Source organism: Cetorhinus maximus, chromosome 9, assembly GCF_964194155.1.
Source record: "Cetorhinus maximus chromosome 9, sCetMax3.hap1.1, whole genome shotgun sequence".
Taxonomy (NCBI): domain Eukaryota; kingdom Metazoa; phylum Chordata; class Chondrichthyes; order Lamniformes; family Cetorhinidae; genus Cetorhinus; species Cetorhinus maximus.
Window position 1 is genome coordinate 71,745,707 of NC_135887.1, and position 23,075 is coordinate 71,768,781.

At 45.9% G+C, this 23,075-nt stretch overlaps 1 protein-coding gene across 1 annotated transcript in view; it reads left to right on the forward strand.

Annotated features, from left to right (window-relative positions):
• Positions 1-21,560, forward strand: part of pdhx (pyruvate dehydrogenase complex component X) — a 199,915-nt gene extending 178,355 nt beyond the window's left edge. The window contains exons 9-10 of the mRNA XM_078548835.1: positions 10,884-10,948; positions 21,118-21,560. Coding sequence (XP_078404961.1) covers positions 10,884-10,948; positions 21,118-21,382 — 330 coding nt within the window. The 3' untranslated portion in view covers positions 21,383-21,560. The remainder of the gene's footprint in view (positions 1-10,883; positions 10,949-21,117) is intronic.
• The last annotated feature ends 1,515 nt before the right edge of the window (positions 21,561-23,075 follow it).

Below are 23,075 nucleotides of genomic sequence, written 5' to 3' on the forward strand. Positions count from 1 at the left end.
GCGTTGTGTTTTCAATGACTAAGGCCGGAATTTTCCCTGAATTGTACCAAGTGCGGTGGCATGCGTGAAGAAAGACATTTTTCCCACCAGCCGCAAGGACAGGTTTTTGTGCCTTTGTGCCATATCGTCCGCTTCCCGTTAACTGTGCAGCCACAGGAAACACGCCGCATCGTTAGCGGGCGGCCTCTGAATCATCCTGCCATGCAGTTACCTCATCATTTCCTCACTCCAGGTGCCATATCTAAACTGCAGCCACGCACACAGTCCTCAATGCTTGCAACCCAGGACTGTGCCAGTGAAGACATGACCCTGAAAGCCAAAAAGAGTTCAGTGACCTTACACTGGAATGCCTTTTGGATGCCCATCATGATGTCCTCCGACCCTACTCTGCCCACAGGAAGTCCAACAATCTCACCGTTCCGTCTTCAGAGGCAGTGGCAGTCGTGGTCAGTGCCAACGTTGCACAGAAGAGGTTGGCAATCCAGTGCAGAAAGAGAATGAATGATCTCATCTGTGTTGCCAGTGTAGGGCAACCATCTCATCACTCTAAACTCACACACTCACAAGCCAATTACACATTCACTGGCATCTCACTCACTGCCAGCTCAATGGACATCACCACTCACTCACACATACCTTCTCACACGCACCCTTACATCTACAACTGGCCTCATCTGCTGTGGAGACTGCTTCCTCAGCCCTCACCACCTTGAGGCCACTTGCACAGATCAACATGCACCCCCCCACTCACACCCCAGGATACCCCCCCCCACCCTTCCCCAGTACAGCCCTCGCCCTGCAGCTTCTTCCTTTGCTTGGGGCCACTTCTCCCTTTTCCCCAAGCAAGCCCTAGCCCTACAGCTGCTGAAAAGCCACCCCCACCTTACAGCTGGTCTGGTAGGTAGAGACTTGCCCGTGAGCCCCGCTAAAGGTGATGTGGTGCTGCCTACGAATCCTGTGCTGCTGACAGCCAGTGCTTCCCAAAGCAAAGTAGGCAAATAAAGCTCGAAGTGCAGGTCACCGAGTGCATGTCGCTTATGTACCATTGTCAAACACGTCAACATGATTGTGAGCTCATGATCCAGCATGGGAGGGATGATTCCGGCGAGCAGAGATTATAATGAGATTCTAATGTATTGAAACTAGCTTCCCAACGTGCAATGTCAGGAATCGTGGCCCGCCGTTGATGGGTGGAGTGTACGATTGCAAACTGGTTTTACAGTGACGTGAAACTGATTTTTAATATCTGATATTTTCCACTTCCACCCGCTTTGACACCCACCGCAAATGGGAGTGGAAAATCCCAGCTTAAGTCTTTGATTGTATACGGGAATCTGCCAACATCTCATCACTCAGAAACCCTACAGTTCAGAACGTAAATTCTGCCCCAGGAAATTTTGGAAAATCATAACCAGTGTTTACAATATCTCTGCAGCTACTTCTTTTAAAATCCTTGAATGTACGATGTCCTGGGGATTTTAGTCCTTTAAGTTTTTCCAATGCCTTTTCTCTGCTAATATTAATTACTTTAAGTTCCTCACTTTTATTAGGCCCCTGGTTACCCTCTATTTCTGGTATATAACCATCTGCTTCCTCCTTCATAGATACATAGTGAATCCGACAAGAGAAAGCACTGACAGGACTTTTATTTTAACAATGCAAATTATTCCTAAGGTCAGCCAGGGTTCCTTGTTCAGTGACTTCTGCTGGAAAGTATGCATTTGTGTATAGTTGCGTTAGGACAGGATCAGACTCAGCAAGGATGACTCCCACAGTTGGAATAGCCTGCCAAAGCTTATTATCTAAATTCACCCATCCTAAATTTGATGAGGTGCTGACAGAGCCAATACTCTTGGAATTTGAACCTTCGGGGCAAGAGAGAAGAACATTGGATGGAAGGAGAAACATTGTTATGTTCCAACAGAACATGACAAACTGTTCTCTTTCCCCCAACCCCTCATCCACATGCACAGCGAATGACTGAGAATTTCTGGAAATCAATCCTGTTATATGGCAAAAACAAAATACTGCAGATGCTGGACCTCTGAAATAAAAGCAGAAAATGTCTGAAATACTCAGTAAGTCGGGCAGCACCCGTGGAGGGAGAAACGGGTTTCAGATCCACAGCCTTCTGTCAGGACTAGAAAGGTTATCAACCTGAAATTTGAGGTGCTTCCTTTGAATCTGCCAACCCTCCTAGTTTGGAGTCATCTGCATTGGTCGCTTTGCATTGTGTTTCTAATCCAAGTCAGTTATGTAAATTAGAAATGGTAGAGAGTGCATCCCACCTAGTACTTTCTCTTCACCCTGACATAACTTCTGTAATGAATAGTTGCAGTTTCCTACCCTTTTTAAATCCATTTCCAGGTTTTACTCTAAATCCCACAACTTTGTAATTAATTAAATAGCCTTTCATGTGGAAGTTGTCTTGTTGGAAGCTGAGGCAAATATTGAATCAGTGCTGATCTCGGGTGTCTTTGTGAACTGTTATTGTTATCTTTAGTCTTAGCAACTGAAAAAATAGACCAAAATGTGAACTAAAAAGAAATCCAAACACCATTTGGCCTTTTATTGTTCCCCTTTTCTTAATTTCTGTGATAGTTTTCTCTTCTAAGAAAAAAATCACCAGGTGCAACAGCCCTTTACCAGAGCAGTGGTGTTGTGTAAACTATACTTCATGGAGTACAGCAGTGCTTGGATGTTGGCATGGGGATGGATGATGTTGCCTGCTGAGGGCAGCAATTCAGCGTTAATGCTGAAGATGTGGGGAGAGACGAATATTCCTGAATACGCCTCGGGACCAGGGAGTGAGGAAATTTCCCCCAGAAGATTGGATATGTGGAGCAGAATCCATCACCCCACAATAGAGTGTGCAGCAAGAGCAGGCCTAATGGGCATTTCCAGTGCAGTCTCCACCACTTATTGGCTTATCATGACAGCCGCCTATATCAGACAAATAGCAATAACCATTTTCCAGTACCATAGGTGACAATTACAAAGGTGCCACTTGAAACTTATTTCAGGCACTTCAACAGGTTTTTCACAATCTCATTAATTCCCTTTTAATTACTGATTTACACATCACTTCACATCACCCCTCTGTGCAATGTTCATTTTCTACACGTTGGGGATTTCTGTGTCAAACTGTTCCAAGTTAAAGTGGAATTGTACAGTAACAGAAGCAAAAATATTGGAGATTAAAGTATCAAAAAGAGTCACTACAACCTTGCATGTTGCACAAGTTGGATCATACTTGTGGACAGTAGCACATCTGAATTTACATGACCTGGGCATATTTGGATGCACCAAGATTAATTAAAATATATTAGTGTTTTCAATTTGTTGGTTTAAATTGCTGAACACAGTTGTGAGGCACAGGTGATCAGTTTTTTGTATAATGACTTGGAGATTGTTTTTACTGTCCATTGTCTACAGAGGGTAAATCCCAGTAACGCCAAGTGGTGGGGACTGTACCAAGTTGATGGTTGGTCTATTGCCATGACCAAGGAAGGAAGTGGGACAATCTGCTTTGGTAGTGAAGATAGCCAGTGGCAACTAGCTGGCCAGTTGTTCCCAAGCTAACTGTTGCTCAGTAACCCCTGATGAAGGTGTGGAGGAAATAGATGTGCAAATTGCACAATCCAGTTCATTCCTCAGGGTAAGGTGTAAGTTCAAATGGACAAAAGGCAAGATAACCCAAATCACCTATTTTGGGTGGTATTATAGATTTTTAAAAATGGATGGCACTCTCTGTTCTGCCTTGAAGAGCCAGGATGTTGTTCTTAATAATTAAATGACTATGCACAAGGGTATTGGAAATGAACTTGGCAGTTTGTCTAAATTGAATTAATACCAGTGAATGAATCTTGCTGGCAGTTCTTGGTGAGGCCTTAAGTTCAAGGTGAGGCCTGCGCATAAACACTAACATACAATTGAGGGATTATATATATTAAGAGGCCAAGTGTAAGCCAACACCTGTCTGTGAGCTCCTAGTTGTAGATATAGTCGCCATTAATATCTCTCATTAAAGCTATCTAGCTACTAAAAATACTTTTGACTCTCCTGGGATTTTGAACAAACTTTTTGACAGGGGCAGCATCTCATTCAGGCATTCCAGCCATCCATAGCTTTTACAGTGAAGGAAAGGCCAGATTATCACCATGTACAATACTTCAATTTCTCACTGCTGAGGTCAGTCTGCTTTTTGTACCCAATCATCTCTCCATTCTTTTACTGGGTAAACGCAAGCTGCTCAAGGGTGAATTTATAATCATAATGTTAATTTGCTGTATTCCATGAAGGATCATGGACATCTCTCTCCATTAGAGAGAGCCAATGGTTATATGATGATTCTTAACTGCAATGGAGAGGAAGCCTCGCTTCCACATGCCCAGTTTTTGTTTAACAATAGCTACTCGCCCCTTCCAGTTTCCGGGTCCCTCTGAACCATATCCCCAGCACCTCCAGGCAGCCTGAAGAGGTCAAAAGGGGGTCAGCCCAGTTCCCAAAGAACATAGCCTTGCTCTTGCTGCAATTTGCCTTGGCTCCCTAGGCTAGTTTGAACTGGTCACAAATGCTCATCAGTCTGTGCACTAACAGCAGATCCAAGCAGAAGGTAGCAATATCGTCCAAGTACAGGGAGGCTTTGACTTGAGTGCTTCCACGACCTGGGATTGTCACTCCTCTTATTCCCAAATCCCTCCTGATGGACTCAGCAAGGCTTCTATGCAACACATGAACTGGGCAGGGGAGAGAGGGCAGCCCTGCCTGACTCCAGATTTAATTAGAAAGCTTTCCAACTCCCACCCATTGATTGAAACTGTGCTACTGATGTTTGTGTTGAGGAGTTGGACCCAATTGCAGATTCCCTCCCCAAACCCCATTTTGGAGAGCACATCCATCTGTTAAGTAAACAGTTAATTTTTCAGGTCAATGACCTTTCACCAGAACTAGAAAAATGTAGAGATGTAACAGGTTTTAAGCAAGGAAAGCAAGGAGGGAAAGATAGCACAATAGTGTTTGATAGGGTGGAAGGCAGGAGAGATTAAGTGACAAAGGGGATGATGGTGCAAGGCAATGGGAATGATAACGAGACAAGTAAATAAACAAAAAATGAATCTAGAGGTGTAAATAGCAAAGCAGAATCATCACTGATAACTATTGCTCAAAAAAATGGGATCCCAGGTTATGATCTGAAATTGGTGAACTCAATTTTGAGTCCAGAAGCTGTAAGGTGCCTAATCAAAAGATGAGCTTATTTTGAGCTTTATTGGAACAGCATAGGAGGCAAAAGACAAGAGAGGTCAGAGTGGGAGCAAGGTGGAGAATTAAAATAGCAGGCAACCGATAGCTCAAAGTCATGCTTGCAGACTGAAGGGAGGTGTTCTGCAAAGTGGTTACCCAATCTGCGTTTGGTCTCCCCAATGTAGAGGAAGACTGCCGCATTGTGAGCAGCGAATAAAGTATACTACATTGAAATAAATATACGTAAATCACTGTTTCACCTGAAAGAAGTGTACGGGCCTCAGATGGTGAAGGGGGAGGAGGTAAAAGGTATGCATCTTCTGCACTATATGGAAAGGTGCTGTGGGAATGGGAGGGATTGTTAAATATCGAAGAGTGGACCAGGGTGTCACGAGAGAATGCTGAACCTGTCCACCATCTACAAGGCACAAGTCAGGAGTGTGATGGAATATTCTCACTTGCCTGCATGACTGTGGCTGCAACAACACTCAAGAGGCTGTACACCATCCAGGGCAAAGCAGCTCACTGATTGGCACCCCGTCCACAACCTTCAACATTCACTCCCTCCACCACTGACGCACAGTAGCAGCAGTGTGTACTGTCTGTGGGATGCACTGCAGGAATTCACCAAGGCTCTGTAGACAGCGCCTTCCAAACCCCCAACCACTACCATCTGGAAGGACAAGGGCAGCAGACACAGGGAACACCACCACCTGCAAGTTCCCCTCCAAGCCACTCACCATCCTGATTTGGAAAATTATCGCCGTTCCTTCACTGTCACTGGATCAAAATCCTGGAACTCCCTCCCTAACAACACTGTGGGTGTACCTACACCACATGGACTGCAGCAGTTCAAGAAGGCAGCTCACCACCACCTTCTCAAGGGCAATTAGGGATGGGCAATAAATGCTGGTCTTACAAGCAATGCCCACATCGCATAAAATAATAAAGAAAATGCCAATGAGTTAGTGACTTGGCCCTAAAACTAGTTAAACTCCATGGTTTTCCTGTAAATCTACAAACCTAGTTACGCACTTGTTTCTCTTCCAACCTAACTTGACTCCTTTAAGCACCTGAATTCAATTGCCCTCACATCCAGCAAAATCCAGTCTTCCACCCCTGCGATTTCAGTAATGTCAGAGATCTGGTATGATGCATTCTGAACTGAATGAAATTGCGATCCAGTTTTTCAAGGTGTTCTAGATTGAGGATTTTACTTCCATTTCTACCTCTCTTGTCTTAACGCTGGAACAACTTGTCTAACTCGGCTAAGGTTCGTATAATATTGGCGGCAGGGTCAGGTTAGCCCACACAAACTAGTAAAATAGCCAGCATCAATCTCTCCAGACATCTTATCCGAGTCCCTCTGCCAGTCCCATGTTATTGTATCCAAACTAATTGCCGTTACCACGGATACAGCATTCTTATGCAGATTATGTCTTGGCAGATTAATTTAAGAGCTCTCTGTGTTCCTGGATGAGATTTCAGGGCTGTTGACTTTTCTTTTTTTTTTAAAAACTGCTTTATGATAATTGAGGAGTTTTCCAGAAACTGTGTTTTCAGTAGAGTTGAAATGATGACCCTTTACGCTAAGCTGTGCTCACTGTTAAAGCCACTTGCATAATGAAAGATGTAGGCTTTCAGAAAAAAAAATCTTAACTTTAAAATTTTAACAAGCGCATGTGAAACATTTCACACAGTTTCTTAAGAAATAATGTAGTTTGAATTATTTCTCTTAGATTTTAAAATCCTGACACACCCTAAAATGCAACAATAGTGCCCCTGCCAGAAAGGATTTGTGAGGAGTGGAGGCTTCTGCCCTGACCTTGATCACCATCCAGTCACGATATGTATATATTTTTTAAAATATGAATATATAAACGGAAAGAAACCCAGTAAAGATATACACTGGATCAGGAGTTTCATTGTATCGGGGTCCACCTGAGCACTGTCAGATACACTGGATCAGAGGTTTCACTGTGTTGGGGTCCATCTGAATATTGAGAGATACACTCGATCAGGAGTTTCACCGTATCGGGGTCCATCTGACCCCTGTGAGATACAATGGATCAGGGGTTTCACTGTATCGGGGTCTGTCTGAGCCCTGTCAGACACACTGGATCAGGAGTTTCACTGTATTGGGGTCTGTCTGAGCACTGTGAGATACACTGGATCAGGAGTTTCACTGTATGGGGGTCCATCTGAGCACTGAGAGATACACTGGATCAAGAGTTTCATTGTATCGGGGTCTGTCTGAGCACTGTGAGATACACTGGATCAGGAGTTTCACTGTATGGGGGTCCATCTGAGCACTGTGAGAGATACACTGGATCAAGAGTTTCACTGTATCGGGGTCTGTCTGAGCACAGAGAGATACATTGGATCAAGAGTTTCACTGCATTAGAGTCTCTTTGAGCACTGTGAGATACACTGGAGCAGGAGTTCCACTATCAGGAGTTGGCTGACCATGAAAGACTTTGCACTGGAGCAAGAATTTCCCTGTATTGTGGCTGTTTGGCTAAGACATACACTGGAATAAGTTTTCACTCAGGAGCTAAATGACAGAGACATGCAATGCAGAGGCTGTAGGACCCTGAAGGAAGCCCTGGATCAATAGTCAAAAGACAAGTTGAGGTATCCGAACACCACAATGCAATATATTTTATTGAATCATAAAGTGTCTTCCAAAATATACTGTGCACTTCAATATGTCTATTTGAAGACCCAGGTGAATTGCTGCTGATTGTCATTGGTTTCTGCAGGTCTATAACATGCTCTGTAGGGTTGCTAATCTGTCATACAAAGGATTAGCACACAAATGCTCATTCTGAGAGGAGTTTCAGTTCATTGCAGCAATGTTAGTTCATCCAGTGCCACATGTAGTGGATGGAGCTTAATAAATCTTCCCCTTCGCTCTAAACAACTTGAGTTCACTATAATTAGGTTGCATTGTGCTGTGTTGAGCAAATGAATATTTACCTCTGTCAGCCACGAGAAGAATGACAGAGGATTTATTGTGTTAGTGGATGATTTAGTAGCTCTAAACCCAGTGTGTGAATCATTTCACTGACAGACCATGGCAGTCATATTGTTGAGATTTCTCTATATGAAGTACCATACAAGTATTTACTTTTCAAACATTGAGAAAAGAAAATAGCTGATGGAGACAGTATGTAATATTCAATGTTACTGGGTAGCAGAAGAGGGAACACTATTCCCAGGCAGCATTTGAGACATATGAAAGCACTTTCCCTTGTTTAAGGAATATAACAGTTGCTACTCTTTAAAGGTTATATTAGCAGCATTATAAACAAACACTCCTATATGAGTTTAAAGTTATGTGTATCATGGGCTGACAACCAGAAATGGCCCCCTTACACAGTCTTCACGTGCTGCCGTGGGCCTCCAGGAGCTGCTTCAACACAGGGAAGACCATTGGGGGTGAGGCATGTGGGCAGAGTTTGGGGAGGGGGAGGTGGGTGAGTGGAGTAATCCAAGGTAAAAGTAGAACTGATGGATGCCCAGCAACAGGCTCTTTAAAGGACTAGATAAAGGTGAGAGTTGGTGAACATTAAACAGTCATCTCCGTGAGGCAGTGATAATGCAATGATGGAACAAAAAGCTATGTACGACACTGTAAAGGTCCAGAAAAGATATGTGACCCAGAAAAGCCTCCAAAATACAATGTATGAAATGGTAGGTGGATGGGGAAAATGGGCAAGAAATGGACCTTCAGCTAAAGGCTGAAATCTCTAAAGTCACCATTGAGACCAGAGGGTGGCCACAAGGATCACACTTATAGACAACAATGAGGCACTCAGCAACATGGTTCAATCTACAGTGAACTCCCCATTGTACAGGACTCTGCTTTAAGAACTGTAAATACAATATGCATGTTGCCTCATAATGGGGTGGAAGAGTGAATGAGTATATGTTGTAGCTGGAAGAGTGTCAGAAGAAGGGCAGTCAGAACTCGGGATGTTGGAAGAGTATTCCAGAGGGAACCATTCCCCAGAAAGCTGAGGAGAAGGTGGAAGATGTGCCCATTGGTGATGATGTTTTAAGCGGCTGAGATGGATGTAAATGATGTGGGGGGAAATGGGATTGAAGCTGAGAACAGTATGTAAGTCGAGGGGCAACAAATAGGGTAGATATGATCAAGGGCACTGTCAACGGCAAATAAAGGAATACATCAGTTTAGGAAAAAGGAGAAGGTTTTAAAAGTTCTGGTAAAGAGACTGGATAAAGTAATAGTAACTTTACAAAAAACATAATCCAAGTAGCTGTGGAAATCAGTGGGCTTGTATAGACATCTCGGGGATACCTAATTAACAGAGATATGATGAGTGAGTCCAGGAAGAGAAGAGAGAGGAAGACCACAAAGACTGATGGGCGGAAATTGGTGCGTCATCACTGAAATTCTCCGGGTTGAAGCCAGCAGGAGGTAGCATCAACATAGTCACCAGTGTAATGGAGAAGAGATCTGGAGAGAGACTGAGTGGAATTGAAATAAAGACTTCCATATATCCTACCAAAAGACAGGCATAATTGGAGCCTATACAGATTTCCATAGCAACAATGTTTATCTGAAGGAAGTGAGTGGAGTTAAAAGAGAAGCTGTCAGGGTGCAAACAAGCTCAGCTGAGCAGAGGAGGGATTAGGTCGCTTTTCAGTAAAGAAGTGGTGAATTCAGCAGCCATCCTGGTGCAGTACAAAGATTCAATACGTATACAGTGACAAAATGAATAGGAGACCTAATATGGAATGGCCAAAGCAGCACAGAGCATCTGAAGCATCATAAATGTAGGTATGGAAAGACTGGACTAAGGGGAGAGAATGGCATCAGGTGAGAGGAGACTACCTCAGTGGGACAGGAATGGGTACCCAGGTCATAAATCCAGGAGATAGAAACAAATTGTGCAGAGTGTAGGGTCCAGTGGGATTGGAGGCAATGGTGCCGGGGAAGGTGGGAGGGAAGATGATAAGAGAAGAAATAAGTGATGATCAGGGGAATGATGTAGAGTTGCAGTTCAAAAGGAGATAAGGAGGAGAGTCATACAGTTGATCCTGGGCTTTTCCCAAGTGTAGGTGCTTCCACTACAGCCTTGCCAGCAGGTTTGTTGATGATGAAATAGAACTGAAAGAATGGGGAGTTGAAAGGGATATCACTCAGTGAGTAAGGCGAACAGTCACATTCATATGGTCATTATTACGGTAATCAAGATCCATGAGGTCGTTATACAGGTATTTCATTAAGGTTCTTTGTTATCGAAGTATGAGATGACTTTGGGAGTGATCTGGATCTTAAACAGACAAAATAATCCAAAAGTGAAGTTTCTTACCAAGATCTTTCAAGTTGCCTATTTTATTTTCTGTTCAGTTTCTGAACAGTGTGCTGACCCAGACATTAAATGTCCTCTTCCAATTTGTTCCTTTGCTACTTGCTATCTAACTGATTTCGGTTTAGGCCGTTCTGTTAGTTCTGTCAGCAAATTGTGTTCACAAGAAGTTTGTGATGTTACTGAGAATACATAGAGAAACAATTTGCTCTTTGTTAGCTGGGGAATTCTCTCCAGCACATACTGCACGCTCAAATGCTGCAAAATAAATTAACAGCAATGTTTATAATTCTATTCCAGGCACTCGCAAAGAAAGCAAAAGCAGGAAAGCTGCTGCCTGAGGAATACCAGGGGGGATCCTTCAGGTAAAACACCAGCAGCTCTGTACTTTTACCTCTATCATTCTACTTCTAGTTGTAGGATATTAAAGCACTGGAAGTCTGCAATTTTGTTGAGTTGGGGCATGTTTGTTTTTCCTGGAACCTATTCTTACACTTTTGTTCTCAATCCTTTATTGGCTGTAGCCACATTGTAAGCGGTAAGCAATTCCATGGCCTGTATAAAGTTTACCAAAATGAGACAGCCTGTCCAGCATACTTTGCATATACAGTGAGTTGTCTGGGTGATCATCGGTGGCTAATCTGCCAGTAAAGGTGTCCTGCACAGTCCTAATGCCAGCAACTCTTGGACTGTTACAGAAATAAAGCAGGCACTGTTCCTTGAAGATAACACAGCCAATCCAATGAAAGAAAGAGTAAGGTGCACAAACAATATGAAATATGCACCATGTTTTACCCCTGACTGTTTTCTAATGAAGCAACCACTCAGCTGTAACCTCTGCAAACCCAGGCAAGGGACTCTTTTAGTAGGATATCTAACTGCATTACCTCTCCCTAGCAGTTGGAGCAGCTGAGATGCATGGAATATATTTTTGACCTTGATTGTCCACACTGACAGTTGTGAATTATATCTCATATAATAAAATAAAAGCAAAATACTGCGGATGCTGGAAATCTGAAACAAAAACAGAAAATGCTGGAAAAACTCAGCAGGTCTGACAGCATCTGTGGAGCTCTGAAGAAGAGTCATACAGACTTGAAATGTTAACTCTGTCTTTGTCTCCACAGATGCTATTAGACCTGCTGAGTTTTTCTAGCATTTTCTAAATTATATCTCAACTCAATAGCAGAGTTCACACAAAGCTTCTGCGAAAAGCCATTGCACATTACAAATGAAGGACACCTCAATGATCAGAACTATGTACCGCCTGCACCAAAAATCTTGAGTACAATTACAAATTGATCAGATAGGAAGGGAAGTGATGTCATCCACAGCACTGTCACATTGACAACATCTACTGCTGCATCCTATTTCTGAGTGACATACACACAGTAGTTGCCTTTGTCCACCTACCATTTGGGTTAAAACTAAGCATTTAAGCTGATTGACCAAATTCAGAATAGTTCACATGATACACTTTCACCTAAAGAGGCCATCCGGGCATTTGAGGCAGTGCAGACAACAATGAAGCTAATCCCTGAGCACTCAGCGAAGAGGTACGAGGAGGGCCTGATAAATTAGCCTTCTAAAGAGTCATACCAGAGGGGACCTTGTAGAGAGGATTATAATTTACTTAATAGGCAAGAGAAAGTAAATCTAAAACATATTTCAGATACGTCCAACAAGCATGAAAATTGAACACGTTGTGAGGGCAGATTTCAGAAAGTATTCCTTTCTGGTCAGTGCTAGGCATGTTACCCAGAGAGAACATCCTATCGCAGGTTCACGATTTTGTGAAATGTTATCTCTTACAATGCAGATTTTACTTGTTAGAATTCAAGCGCTGCCCTCAGAGGCACTGGTGGATAACACCGTCATGTTCAACGATCACCTTACGTAAGATTGGATTTGTCTTTTAAAGTGTAATAGGAATAAATACATGCAATAACAGAGAGCTACAAACATATACCGTGCTACAATGAAAGGGTGACAGAGAATCACAGACACACAGAGAGAAGGAGAGAGAGAGAGAATCAGATACACATACAGGGACAGATAGAGAGAACCACAGACACAGAGAGAGAGTCACAATCACACATGAGAGAGAGAGAGAGAGGGAATCACAGTTACACAGAGAGAGGGAGAATCGCAGACAGGCAGAGAGAGAGAGAATCACAGAGAGAGAATCACAGACATGCAGAGAGAGAGAATCGCAGACACAGAGAGAGAGAGAGAATCACAGAAACACAGAGAATCACAGACACACAGAGAGAGAGAGAGAATCACAGACACGCAGAGAGAGAGAATCGCAGACACGCAGAGAGAGAGAGAGAATTGCAGACACGCAGAGAGAGAGAGAGAGAATCGCAGACACGCAGAGAGAGAGAGAGAGAATCGCAGACACGCAGAGAGAGAGAGAATCGCAGACACGCAGAGAGAGAGAGAATCGCAGACACGCAGAGAGAGAGAGAATCGCAGACACGCAGAGAGAGAGAGAGAATCACAGACACGCAGAGAGAGAGAGAGAGAATCACAGACACACAGAGAGAGAGATCGCAGACACGCAGAGAGAGAGAGAGAATTGCAGACACGCAGAGAGAGAGAATCGCAGACACGCAGAGAGAGAGAGAGAATTGCAGACACGCAGCGAGAGAGAGAATTGCAGACACGCAGAGAGAGAGAATTGCAGACACGCAGAGAGAGAGAATCGCAGACACGCAGAGAGAGAGAGAGAATTGCAGACACGCAGCGAGAGAGAGAATTGCAGACACGCAGAGAGAGAGAATTGCAGACACGCAGAGAGAGAGAATCGCAGACACGCAGCGAGAGAGAGAATCGCAGACACGCAGCGAGAGAGAGAATCGCAGACACGCAGCGAGAGAGAATCGCAGACACGCAGAGAGAGAGAATCGCAGACACGCAGAGAGAGAGAGAGAGAATCGCAGACACGCAGAGAGAGAGAGTCGCAGACACGCAGAGAGAGAATCGCAGACACGCAGAGAGAGAGAGAATCGCAGACACGCAGCGAGAGAGAATCGCAGACACGCAGAGAGAGAGAATCGCAGACACGCAGAGAGAGAGAGAGAGAATTGCAGACATGCAGAGAGAGAGAGTCGCAGACACGCAGAGGGAGAGAATCGCAGACACGCAGAGAGAGAGAGAATCGCAGACACGCAGAGAGAGAGAGAATCGCAGACACGCAGAGAGAGAGAGAATCGCAGACACGCAGAGAGAGAGAGAATCGCAGACACGCAGAGAGAGAGAGAGAATCACAGACACGCAGACAGAGAGAAAGAATCGCAGACACGCAGAGAGAGAGAGAATCGCAGACACAGAGAGAGAATCGCAGACACACAGAGAGAGAGAGAATCGCAGACACGCAGAGAGAGAGAATCACAGACACGCAGAGAGAGAGAATCACAGACACGCAGAGAGAGAGAATCGCAGACACGCAGAGAGAGAGAGAATCGCAGACACAGAGAGAGAGAGAATCACAGACACGCAGAGAGAGAGAGAATCGCAGACACGCAGAGAGAGAGAATCGCAGACACGCAGAGAGAGAGAATCGCAGACACGCAGAGAGAGAATCGCAGACACGCAGAGAGAGAGAGAATCGCAGACACGCAGAGAGAGAGAGAATGGCAGACACACAGAGAGAGAGAGAATCGCAGACACGCAGAGAGAGAATCACAGACACGCCGAGAGAGAGAGAGAATCGCAGACACGCAGAGAGAGAGAGAGAATCGCAGACACGCAGAGAGAGAGAGAATGGCAGACACACAGAGAGAGAGAGAATCGCAGACACGCAGAGAGAGAATCACAGACACGCCGAGAGAGAGAGAGAATCGCAGACACGCAGAGAGAGAGAGAGAATCGCAGACACGCAGAGAGAGAGAGAGAATCGCAGACACGCAGAGAGAGAGAGAATTGCAGACACGCAGAGAGAGAGAATCACAGACACGCAGAGAGAGAGAGAATTGCAGAAACGCAGAGAGAGAGAATCGCAGACACGCAGAGAGAGAGAATCGCAGACACGCAAAGAGAGAGAGAATCGCAGACACGCAGAGAGAGAGAGAATCGCAGACACGCAGAGAGAGAGAGAATCGCAGACACGCAGAGAGAGAGAATCGCAGACACGCAGAGAGAGAGAGAGAATTGCAGACACGCAGAGAGAGAGAGAGAATCGCAGACACAGAGAGAGAGAGAATCGCAGACACGCAGAGAGAGAGAGAGAATCGCAGACACGCAGCGAGAGAGAGAGAGAATCGCAGACACGCAGCGAGAGAGAGAGAATCGCAGACACGCAGAGAGAGAGAGAGAATCGCAGACACAGAGAGAGAGAGAATCGCAGACACGCAGAGAGAGAGAGAGAATCGCGGACACGCAGAGAGAGGGAGAATCGCAGACACGCAGAGAGAGAGAGAGAATCGCAGACACAGAGAGAGAGAGAATGGCAGACACACAGAGAGAGAGAGAATCGCAGACACGCAGAGAGAGAATCACAGACACGCAGAGAGAGAGAGAGAATCGCAGACACGCAGAGAGAGAGAGAGAGAGAATCGCAGACACGCAGAGAGAGAGAGAATTGCAGACACGCAGAGAGAGAGAATCACAGACACGCAGAGAGAGAGAGAATCACAGACACGCAGAGAGAGAGAATCGCAGACACGCAGAGAGAGAGAATCGCAGACACGCAGAGAGAGAGAGAATCGCAGACACGCAGAGAGAGAGAGAATCGCAGACACGCAGAGAGAGAGAATCGCAGACACGCAGAGAGAGAGAGAGAATTGCAGACACGCAGAGAGAGAGAGAGAATCGCAGACACGCAGAGAGAGAGAATCGCAGACACAGAGAGAGAGAGAATCGCAGACACGCAGAGAGAGAGAGAGAATCGCAGACACGCAGCGAGAGAGAGAGAATCGCAGACACGCAGCGAGAGAGAGAGAATCGCAGACACGCAGAGAGAGAGAGAGAATTGCAGACACAGAGAGAGAGAGAATCGCAGACACGCAGAGAGAGAGAGAGAATCGCGGACACGCAGAGAGAGGGAGAATCGCAGACACGCAGAGAGAGAGAGAGAATCGCAGACACAGAGAGAGAGAGAATCGCAGACACAGAGAGAGAGAGAATCGCAGACACGCAGAGAGAGAGAGAGAATCGCAGACACAGAGAGTGAGAATCGCAGACACGCAGAGAGAGAGAATCGCAGACACGCAGAGAGAGAGAATTGCAGACACGCAGAGAGAGAGAGAGAATCGCAGACACACAGAGAGAGAGAATTGCAGACACGCAGAGAGAGAGAGAGAATTGCAGACACGCAGAGGGAGAAAGAATCGCAGACACGCAGAGAGAGAGAGAGAATCGCAGACACAGAGAGAGAGAATCGCAGACACGCAGAGAGAGAGAGAGAATCGCAGACACAGAGAGAGAGAGAATCGCAGACACGCAGAGAGAGAGAGAATTGCAGACACGCAGAGAGAGAGAGAGAATCGCAGACACGCAGAGAGAATCGCAGACACGCAGAGAGAGAGAATCGCAGACACGCAGAGAGAGAGAGAATCGCAGACACGCAGAGAGAGAGAATCGCAGACACGCAGAGAGAGAATCGCAGACACGCAAAGAGAGAGAGAGAATCGCAGACACGCAGAGAGAGAATCGCAGACACGCAGAGAGAGAGAATCGCAGAGAGAGAATCGCAGACACGCAGAGAGAGAGAGAATCGCAGACACGCAGAGAGAGAGAGAATCGCAGACACGCAGAGAGAGAGAGAATCGCAGACACGCAGAGAGAGAGAGAATCGCAGACACGCAGAGAGAGAGAGAATCGCAGACACGCAGAGAGAGAGAGAATCGCAGACACGCAGAGAGAGAGAGAATCGCAGACACGCAGAGAGAGAGAATCGCAGACACGCAGAGAGAGAGAGAGAATCGCAGACACAGAGAGAGAGAGAATCGCAGACACGCAGAGAGAGAGAGAATTGCAGACACGCAGAGAGAGAGAGAGAATCGCAGACACGCAGAGAGAATCGCAGACACGCAGAGAGAGAGAATCGCAGACACGCAGAGAGAGAGAGAATCGCAGACACGCAGAGAGAGAGAATCGCAGACACGCAGAGAGAGAATCGCAGACACGCAAAGAGAGAGAGAGAATCGCAGACACGCAGAGAGAGAATCGCAGACACGCAGAGAGAGAGAATCGCAGAGAGAGAATCGCAGACACGCAGAGAGAGAGAGAATCGCAGACACGCAGAGAGAGAGAGAATCGCAGACACGCAGAGAGAGAGAGAATCGCAGACACGCAGAGAGAGAGAGAATCGCAGACACGCAGAGAGAGAGAGAATCGCAGACACGCAGAGAGAGAGAGAATCGCAGACACGCAGAGAGAGAGAGAATCGCAGACACGCAGAGAGAGAGAATCGCAGACACGCAGAGAGAGAATCGCAGACACGCAGAGAGAGAATCGCAGACACGCAGAGAGAGAACCGCAGACACGCAGAGAGGGAGAGAATCGCAGACACGCAGAGAGAGAGAATCGCAGACACGCAGAGAGAATCGCAGACACACAGGGAGAGAATTGCAGACACGCAGCGAGAGAGAATCGCAGACACACAGAGAGAATTGCAGACACGCAGAGAGAGAGAATCGCAGACACAGAGAGAGAGAATCACAGACACGCAGAGAGAGAATCGCAGACACGCAGAGAGAGAATCGCAGACACGCAGAGAGAGAGAGAATCGCAGACACGCAGAGAGAGAGAGAATCGCAGACACGCAGAGAGAGAGAATCGCAGACACGCAGAGAGAGAGAGAATCGCAGACACGCAGAGAGAGAGAGAATCGCAGACACGCAGAGAGAGAGAGAATCGCAGACACGCAGAGAGAGAGAGAATGGCAGACACGCAGAGAGAGAATCGCAGACACGCAGAGAGAGAATCGCAGACACGCAGAGAGAGAATCGCAGACGCACAGAGAGAGAATCGCAGACACGCAGAGAGAGAACCGCAGACACGCAGAGAGGGAGAGAATCGCAGACACGCAGAGAGAGAGAGAATCGCAGACACGCAGAGAGAGAGAGAATCGCAGACACGCAGAGAGAGAACCGCAGACACGCAGAGAGAGAGAGAATCGCAGACACGCAGAGAGAGAGAGAATCACAGACACGCAGAGAGAGAGAGAATCACAGACACGCAGAGAGAGAGAGAATCACAGACACGCAGAGAGAGAGAGAGAATCGCAGACACGCAGAGAGAGAGAATCGCAGACACAGAGAGAGAGAGAGAATCACAGACACGCAGAGAGAGAATCGCAGACACGCAGAGAGAGAATCGCAGACGCACAGAGAGAGAATCGCAGACACGCAGAGAGAGAACCGCAGACACGCAGAGAGAGAGAGAATCGCAGAGAGAGAGAGAATCGCAGACACGCAGAGAGAGTACCGCAGACACGCAGAGAGAGAGAGAATCGCAGACACGCAGAGAGAGAGAGAATCACAGACACGCAGAGAGAGAGAGAATCGCAGACACGCAGAGAGAGAGAGAATCGCAGACACGCAGAGAGAGAGAGAGAGAATCGCAGACACGCAGAGAGAGAGAGAATCGCAGACACGCAGAGAGAGAGAGAATCGCAGACACGCAGAGAGAGAGAATCGCAGACACACAGAGAGAGAGAATTGCAGACACGCAGCGAGAGAGAATCGCAGACACAGAGAGAGAGTCATAATCACACACGAGAGAGAGAGGGAATCACAGTCACACAGAGAGAGATGGAGAATTACCTTCACAAAGAGAGGGGAAATCACAGACACGCAGAGAGAGAGAAAAAATCACAGACACGCAGAGAGAGAGAAAAAAATTCGGACAGAGAGAGGGAGAGAATCACAGACAGAGAGAGAGAGGGAATCACAGTCACAGATAGAGAGGCAACCACAGTTGCACACACACAATCACAGTTACATAGAGAGAGAGGAAAGCACAGTCACACACGCACACAGAGAATCGCAGATGCACAGAGGGAGAATCACAGTCAGAGGGAGAGAGAGAATCACCGTCACAGAGAGAGGGAATCACAGTCACAGACAAGAGATGGAATTACAGTCACACAGAGAGGGGGAATCAGTCACACACGCACACGCGCAGAATAACAGACACAGAGAAAGAGAGAATCACAGTCACAGAAAGAGAGGGAATCACAGTCACAGAGAGGAAGGGGGGTGAATCACAGTCACAGTCACACACACACAGAATCACAGGCACCAAAAGAAAGGGAATCACAGCCACACAGCAAGAGAATCACAGAGAGAGGGGCAGAATCACAGTCACACACAGAGAGCGAATCACAGTCGCAGAGAGAGAGAATCACAATCACAGAGAGAGCACGAGGAAATCATAGTTACACAGAGTGAGAATCACAAACACAGTGAGTGAGAATCACAGACACAGTGAGAACCACAGACAGAAAGAGAGTGAGAATCACAGAAAGAGAGAGGGAGAATTACAGAGAGAGAGAGAGGGAATCACAGTCACAGAGAGAGAATCACAGACACACAGAGAGAGAGGGAATCACAGTCACACAGCAAGAGAATCATAGACACAGAGAGAGGGGAGGAATCACAGTCACACAGAGAGAGAGAGAATCACAGTCTCAGAGAGAGAGAGAATCACAGTCACAGAGAGAGCGCGAGGAAATCACAGTCACACACTGAGAATCACAAATAGAGGGAGAGAGTGAGAATCACAGAGGGAGAGAGTGAGAATCACAGAGAGAGTGAGAATCACAGAGAGAGAGAGAGTGAGAATCACAGAGAGAGAGAGAGTGAGAATCACAGAGAGAGAGAGTGAGAATCACAGAGAGAGAGAGAGTGAGAATCACAGAGAGAGAGAGTGAGAATCACAGAGAGAGATGAGAGAATCACAGAGAGAGAGAGAGAGTGAGAATCACAGAGAGAGAGTGAGAATCACAGAGAGTGAGAATCACAGAGAGAGAGTGAGAATCACAGAGAGAGAGTGAGAATCACAGAGAGAGTGAGAATCACAGAGAGAGTGAGAATCACAGAGAGTGAGAATCACAGAGAGTGAGAATCACAGAGAGAGAGAGAATCACAGAGAGAGAGAGTGAGAGAGAGAGAGAGAGAGAGAGGAAATCATGGTCACAGAGAGAGAGAGAGAATCACAGAGAGGAAATCACAGTCACAGAGAGAGAGAGAATCACCAACACACAGAGACAGAGAGAGCAGATCACAGGCACACACAGGTGTAGAGAGGGGACCACAGATACGCACAGGCACAGAGAGAGAACCACAGATGCACACAGGGATGGAGAGAGGATTAGATGCTCTCACACAAAGGGAGAAAAAAACAGACACACACACACATAGGAACAATGTAAGACAGGCACTGACAAGGTAGACAGTGAACCACAGGCGCGTAGAGAGAAAACAATAGAAATGCAAAGACAGAGAGACCAACCACAAGAGTATACATGGAGAGACAGAAAGATCCACAACTCCTATACTCCAGAATCATGTACAGTTTAGAATGGGATTGAAGGTGAGGTTGTCCGATAAGATATAAAATAAAATTGCTTCTCCAAAGATGCTGGGTGTTTCTTCAGTACCCTTAAAATATCCCTTCCCCTGCGGTTACCAGGCAGAATGGCTAGCATCACAGTGAACATATTACAGATGTTATATGGGCGATAGTATGGCTGGTACTGTGGAAAGAGCAGATTAAATTGCCTGAAGCGACTTATTCACAAAAACCACCTTCTTATCTTCAACATATTTAATTCACTTTAATTCCTGAATGCAAAAGCTAAACTCAAATTAATATCTAATAAAGGTTGTGAATCACTGTGAATGGGGCAGCTTTAGGAACTTAAATGCATCCTAGTTATATAACGCCCTAACATCTGCCGAGAAGCCTGGTTGGTATTGCAGTATCCTCGGGCCACCAATTACAACCAAGGGAGAGTTTAGTTCTCAGCTGAATAGATTACGGGGCAATCAGGAGAACTGATATTTCATAGTTTACACTGTTTCTGTAGACAGCTGCACCCTCTTCCCTCACCTCCCGAGGAGTAGATAAGAGAAAACAAGTGGAAGGGTGATAAGAAAAATGGTCTTCAGAGGCCACCATACATCTTAAAGTTTGTTTATTTAGTTCTGACACAGGGTAAATACACAACAGGTGAATGGGTATAACAGTTGCAGCCTCAAAGCTAGCCTGGCTGTTTTGACGTTTGCTTCAAGCATAAAATTCCAAACAGAAGGACAGAACTTTGTAGGTGACTGACACAAGCAGTTAACTGACAGGGGCAGGCGACTGATGACAGAGAAGTGGGTGGGTGTCTAACATGAGCCGGGTACTGATGGGGCAGAAAGGGAACGAGCGGCGCAGGAAGGGAACTGGGGACGCAGGAAGGGAACTGGCGACACAAGCAGGTAATTGACTGGAGTGGGTCACTGATGCCATGTGACTTGAGTGTCAAAGGCTGCAGTAGAAATGAAGATGGTCATTTTCTTTTCACTCTTTTTTTCAGTATCTCCAATTTGGGAATGTTTGGAATCAGCGGTTTCAGTGCTGTGATTAATCCCCCCCAGGCTTGTATCTTGGCCATCGGGCAGTCACGCCAGGATCTGACAGTTTCTGAAGATGACAAAGGGAACCCCAGCCTCAACCTTAAAGATATGATGACAGTCACTCTGTCCAGTGATGGCCGTGTGGTGGATGATGAACTTGCGTCTCAGTTTTTGGAGAACTTCAGGCTTAACCTGGAGAACCCAAAACGATTAGCTTTGTTCTAGACTGCCTTCTCTGAGCTTCACCTTCCACGGGATTTACCATGTTACATGGACGTCATCATAGAATGCACCTGTGATGCAGAGTTTATTTTATTGTTAGTGTTGCAACATTACAGGGGAATGTAGACCCTGCCTTTACTGCTACCTGTGTGTCAGGTCAAATAAAGCTCCTTGTTATTTATTTCACTGGGTTGCCAAATTCATCTCTTTATTATCAACACTGCCTGACTACAGGCATCTTCCTTTTGCCCTCTCCAAGCTCATCTTGTTCATGAGACTCACTTCCTGCTCTCTCAACCTTATACTATTAAACTGCTGACCACTCAACTTCTCCTGGGCCTCATGTTGGCCAATATTGTTAATGGTCCTCGATCTTCGGCTGTTAGAAAAATGAGAGGTAATCTTATTGAAATGTATAAGATCCTGAGGGGCTTTGACACGGTGGATGCTGAAAGGATGTTTCCTCTTGTGGGAGAAACTAGCACTAAGGGGCACAGTTTAAAAATAAGGGGTCTCCCATTTAAGATGGAGAATTTTTTTTCTCTTAGAGGGTTGTTGCTCTATGGAATTCTCTTCCACAGAGAGAAGTGGAGACTGGGTCATTGCATATTTTTAAGGCTGAGTTAGATAGATTCTTGTTCGACAAGAGAGTTAAAGGTTACAGAGGGTAGACAGGAAGTGGAGTTGAGGCCACAATCAGATCAGCCATGATGTTATCAAATGGCGGAGTAGGCTCGAGGGGCTGAATAGCCTACTCCAGTTCCTAACTTGTATGGTTGTATGTCGTTTAAATCTGCCATCATTACCCCTCTGACCAATAAACGAACCTTTGACCTCTTCATCCTTGCAAACTGCTGTCTGATCTCCAACTTCTCTTTCCTCTCCAAGGTCCTTGAACATGTTGTGTGCCCATCTTTCCTGAAACTCCATGTTTGAATCCTTCCAATCAGGTTTTCACCCTTGCAACTGTGCCAAAACTGCTCTTATCAAAGTCCCAGTGACATCCTATGTGACTGTGACAAAAACAAACTTTCCCTTTTTCATCCTGCTCAACCTCTCTGCAGCCTTTGACATAGTTATCACACTATTTTCCTCCATCACCTTTCCACCATCATCCAGCTGGGTGGAACTGCTCTCAGTTGACCCAATAACCAGAGAATCACCATCAATGGCTTCTCTTCTCATTCCCACACAGTTACCTCTATCCTTGGTCCCCTCCTATCTCTCTCCATGCTGCCGCTCAACAAGATTTTCCATATATATGCTGACAATACCCAGCTCTATCTCACCACCACATCATTCAACCTCTCCACCATCTCTATGTTAGCAGGTTGCTTATCTAACATATGGGACTGGCTGAGCAGAAATTTCCTCCAGCTAAATATTGAGAAGACTAAAGCCACTGTCTTCGGTCCCATCTACAAACTCCATTCCCTCGCCAAAGGCTCCATCTCTCTCCCTGGGAACTGCCTGAGGCTGAAGCAGACTGTTTGCAACCCCGGGACCATGTATCTGTACTATCATTGAGACTGCCTATTTCCACCTCTGTAACATTGCCTGACTTCGTCACTGCCTCAGCTTATCTGCTGCTGAAACATTCATTCATGTTTTCGTTCATTCCAAACTTGCCAAATCGAACCAACTCCTGGTCAGCCTCCCACATCCTACTTTCTGTAAACTTGAGCTCCTCCAAAAC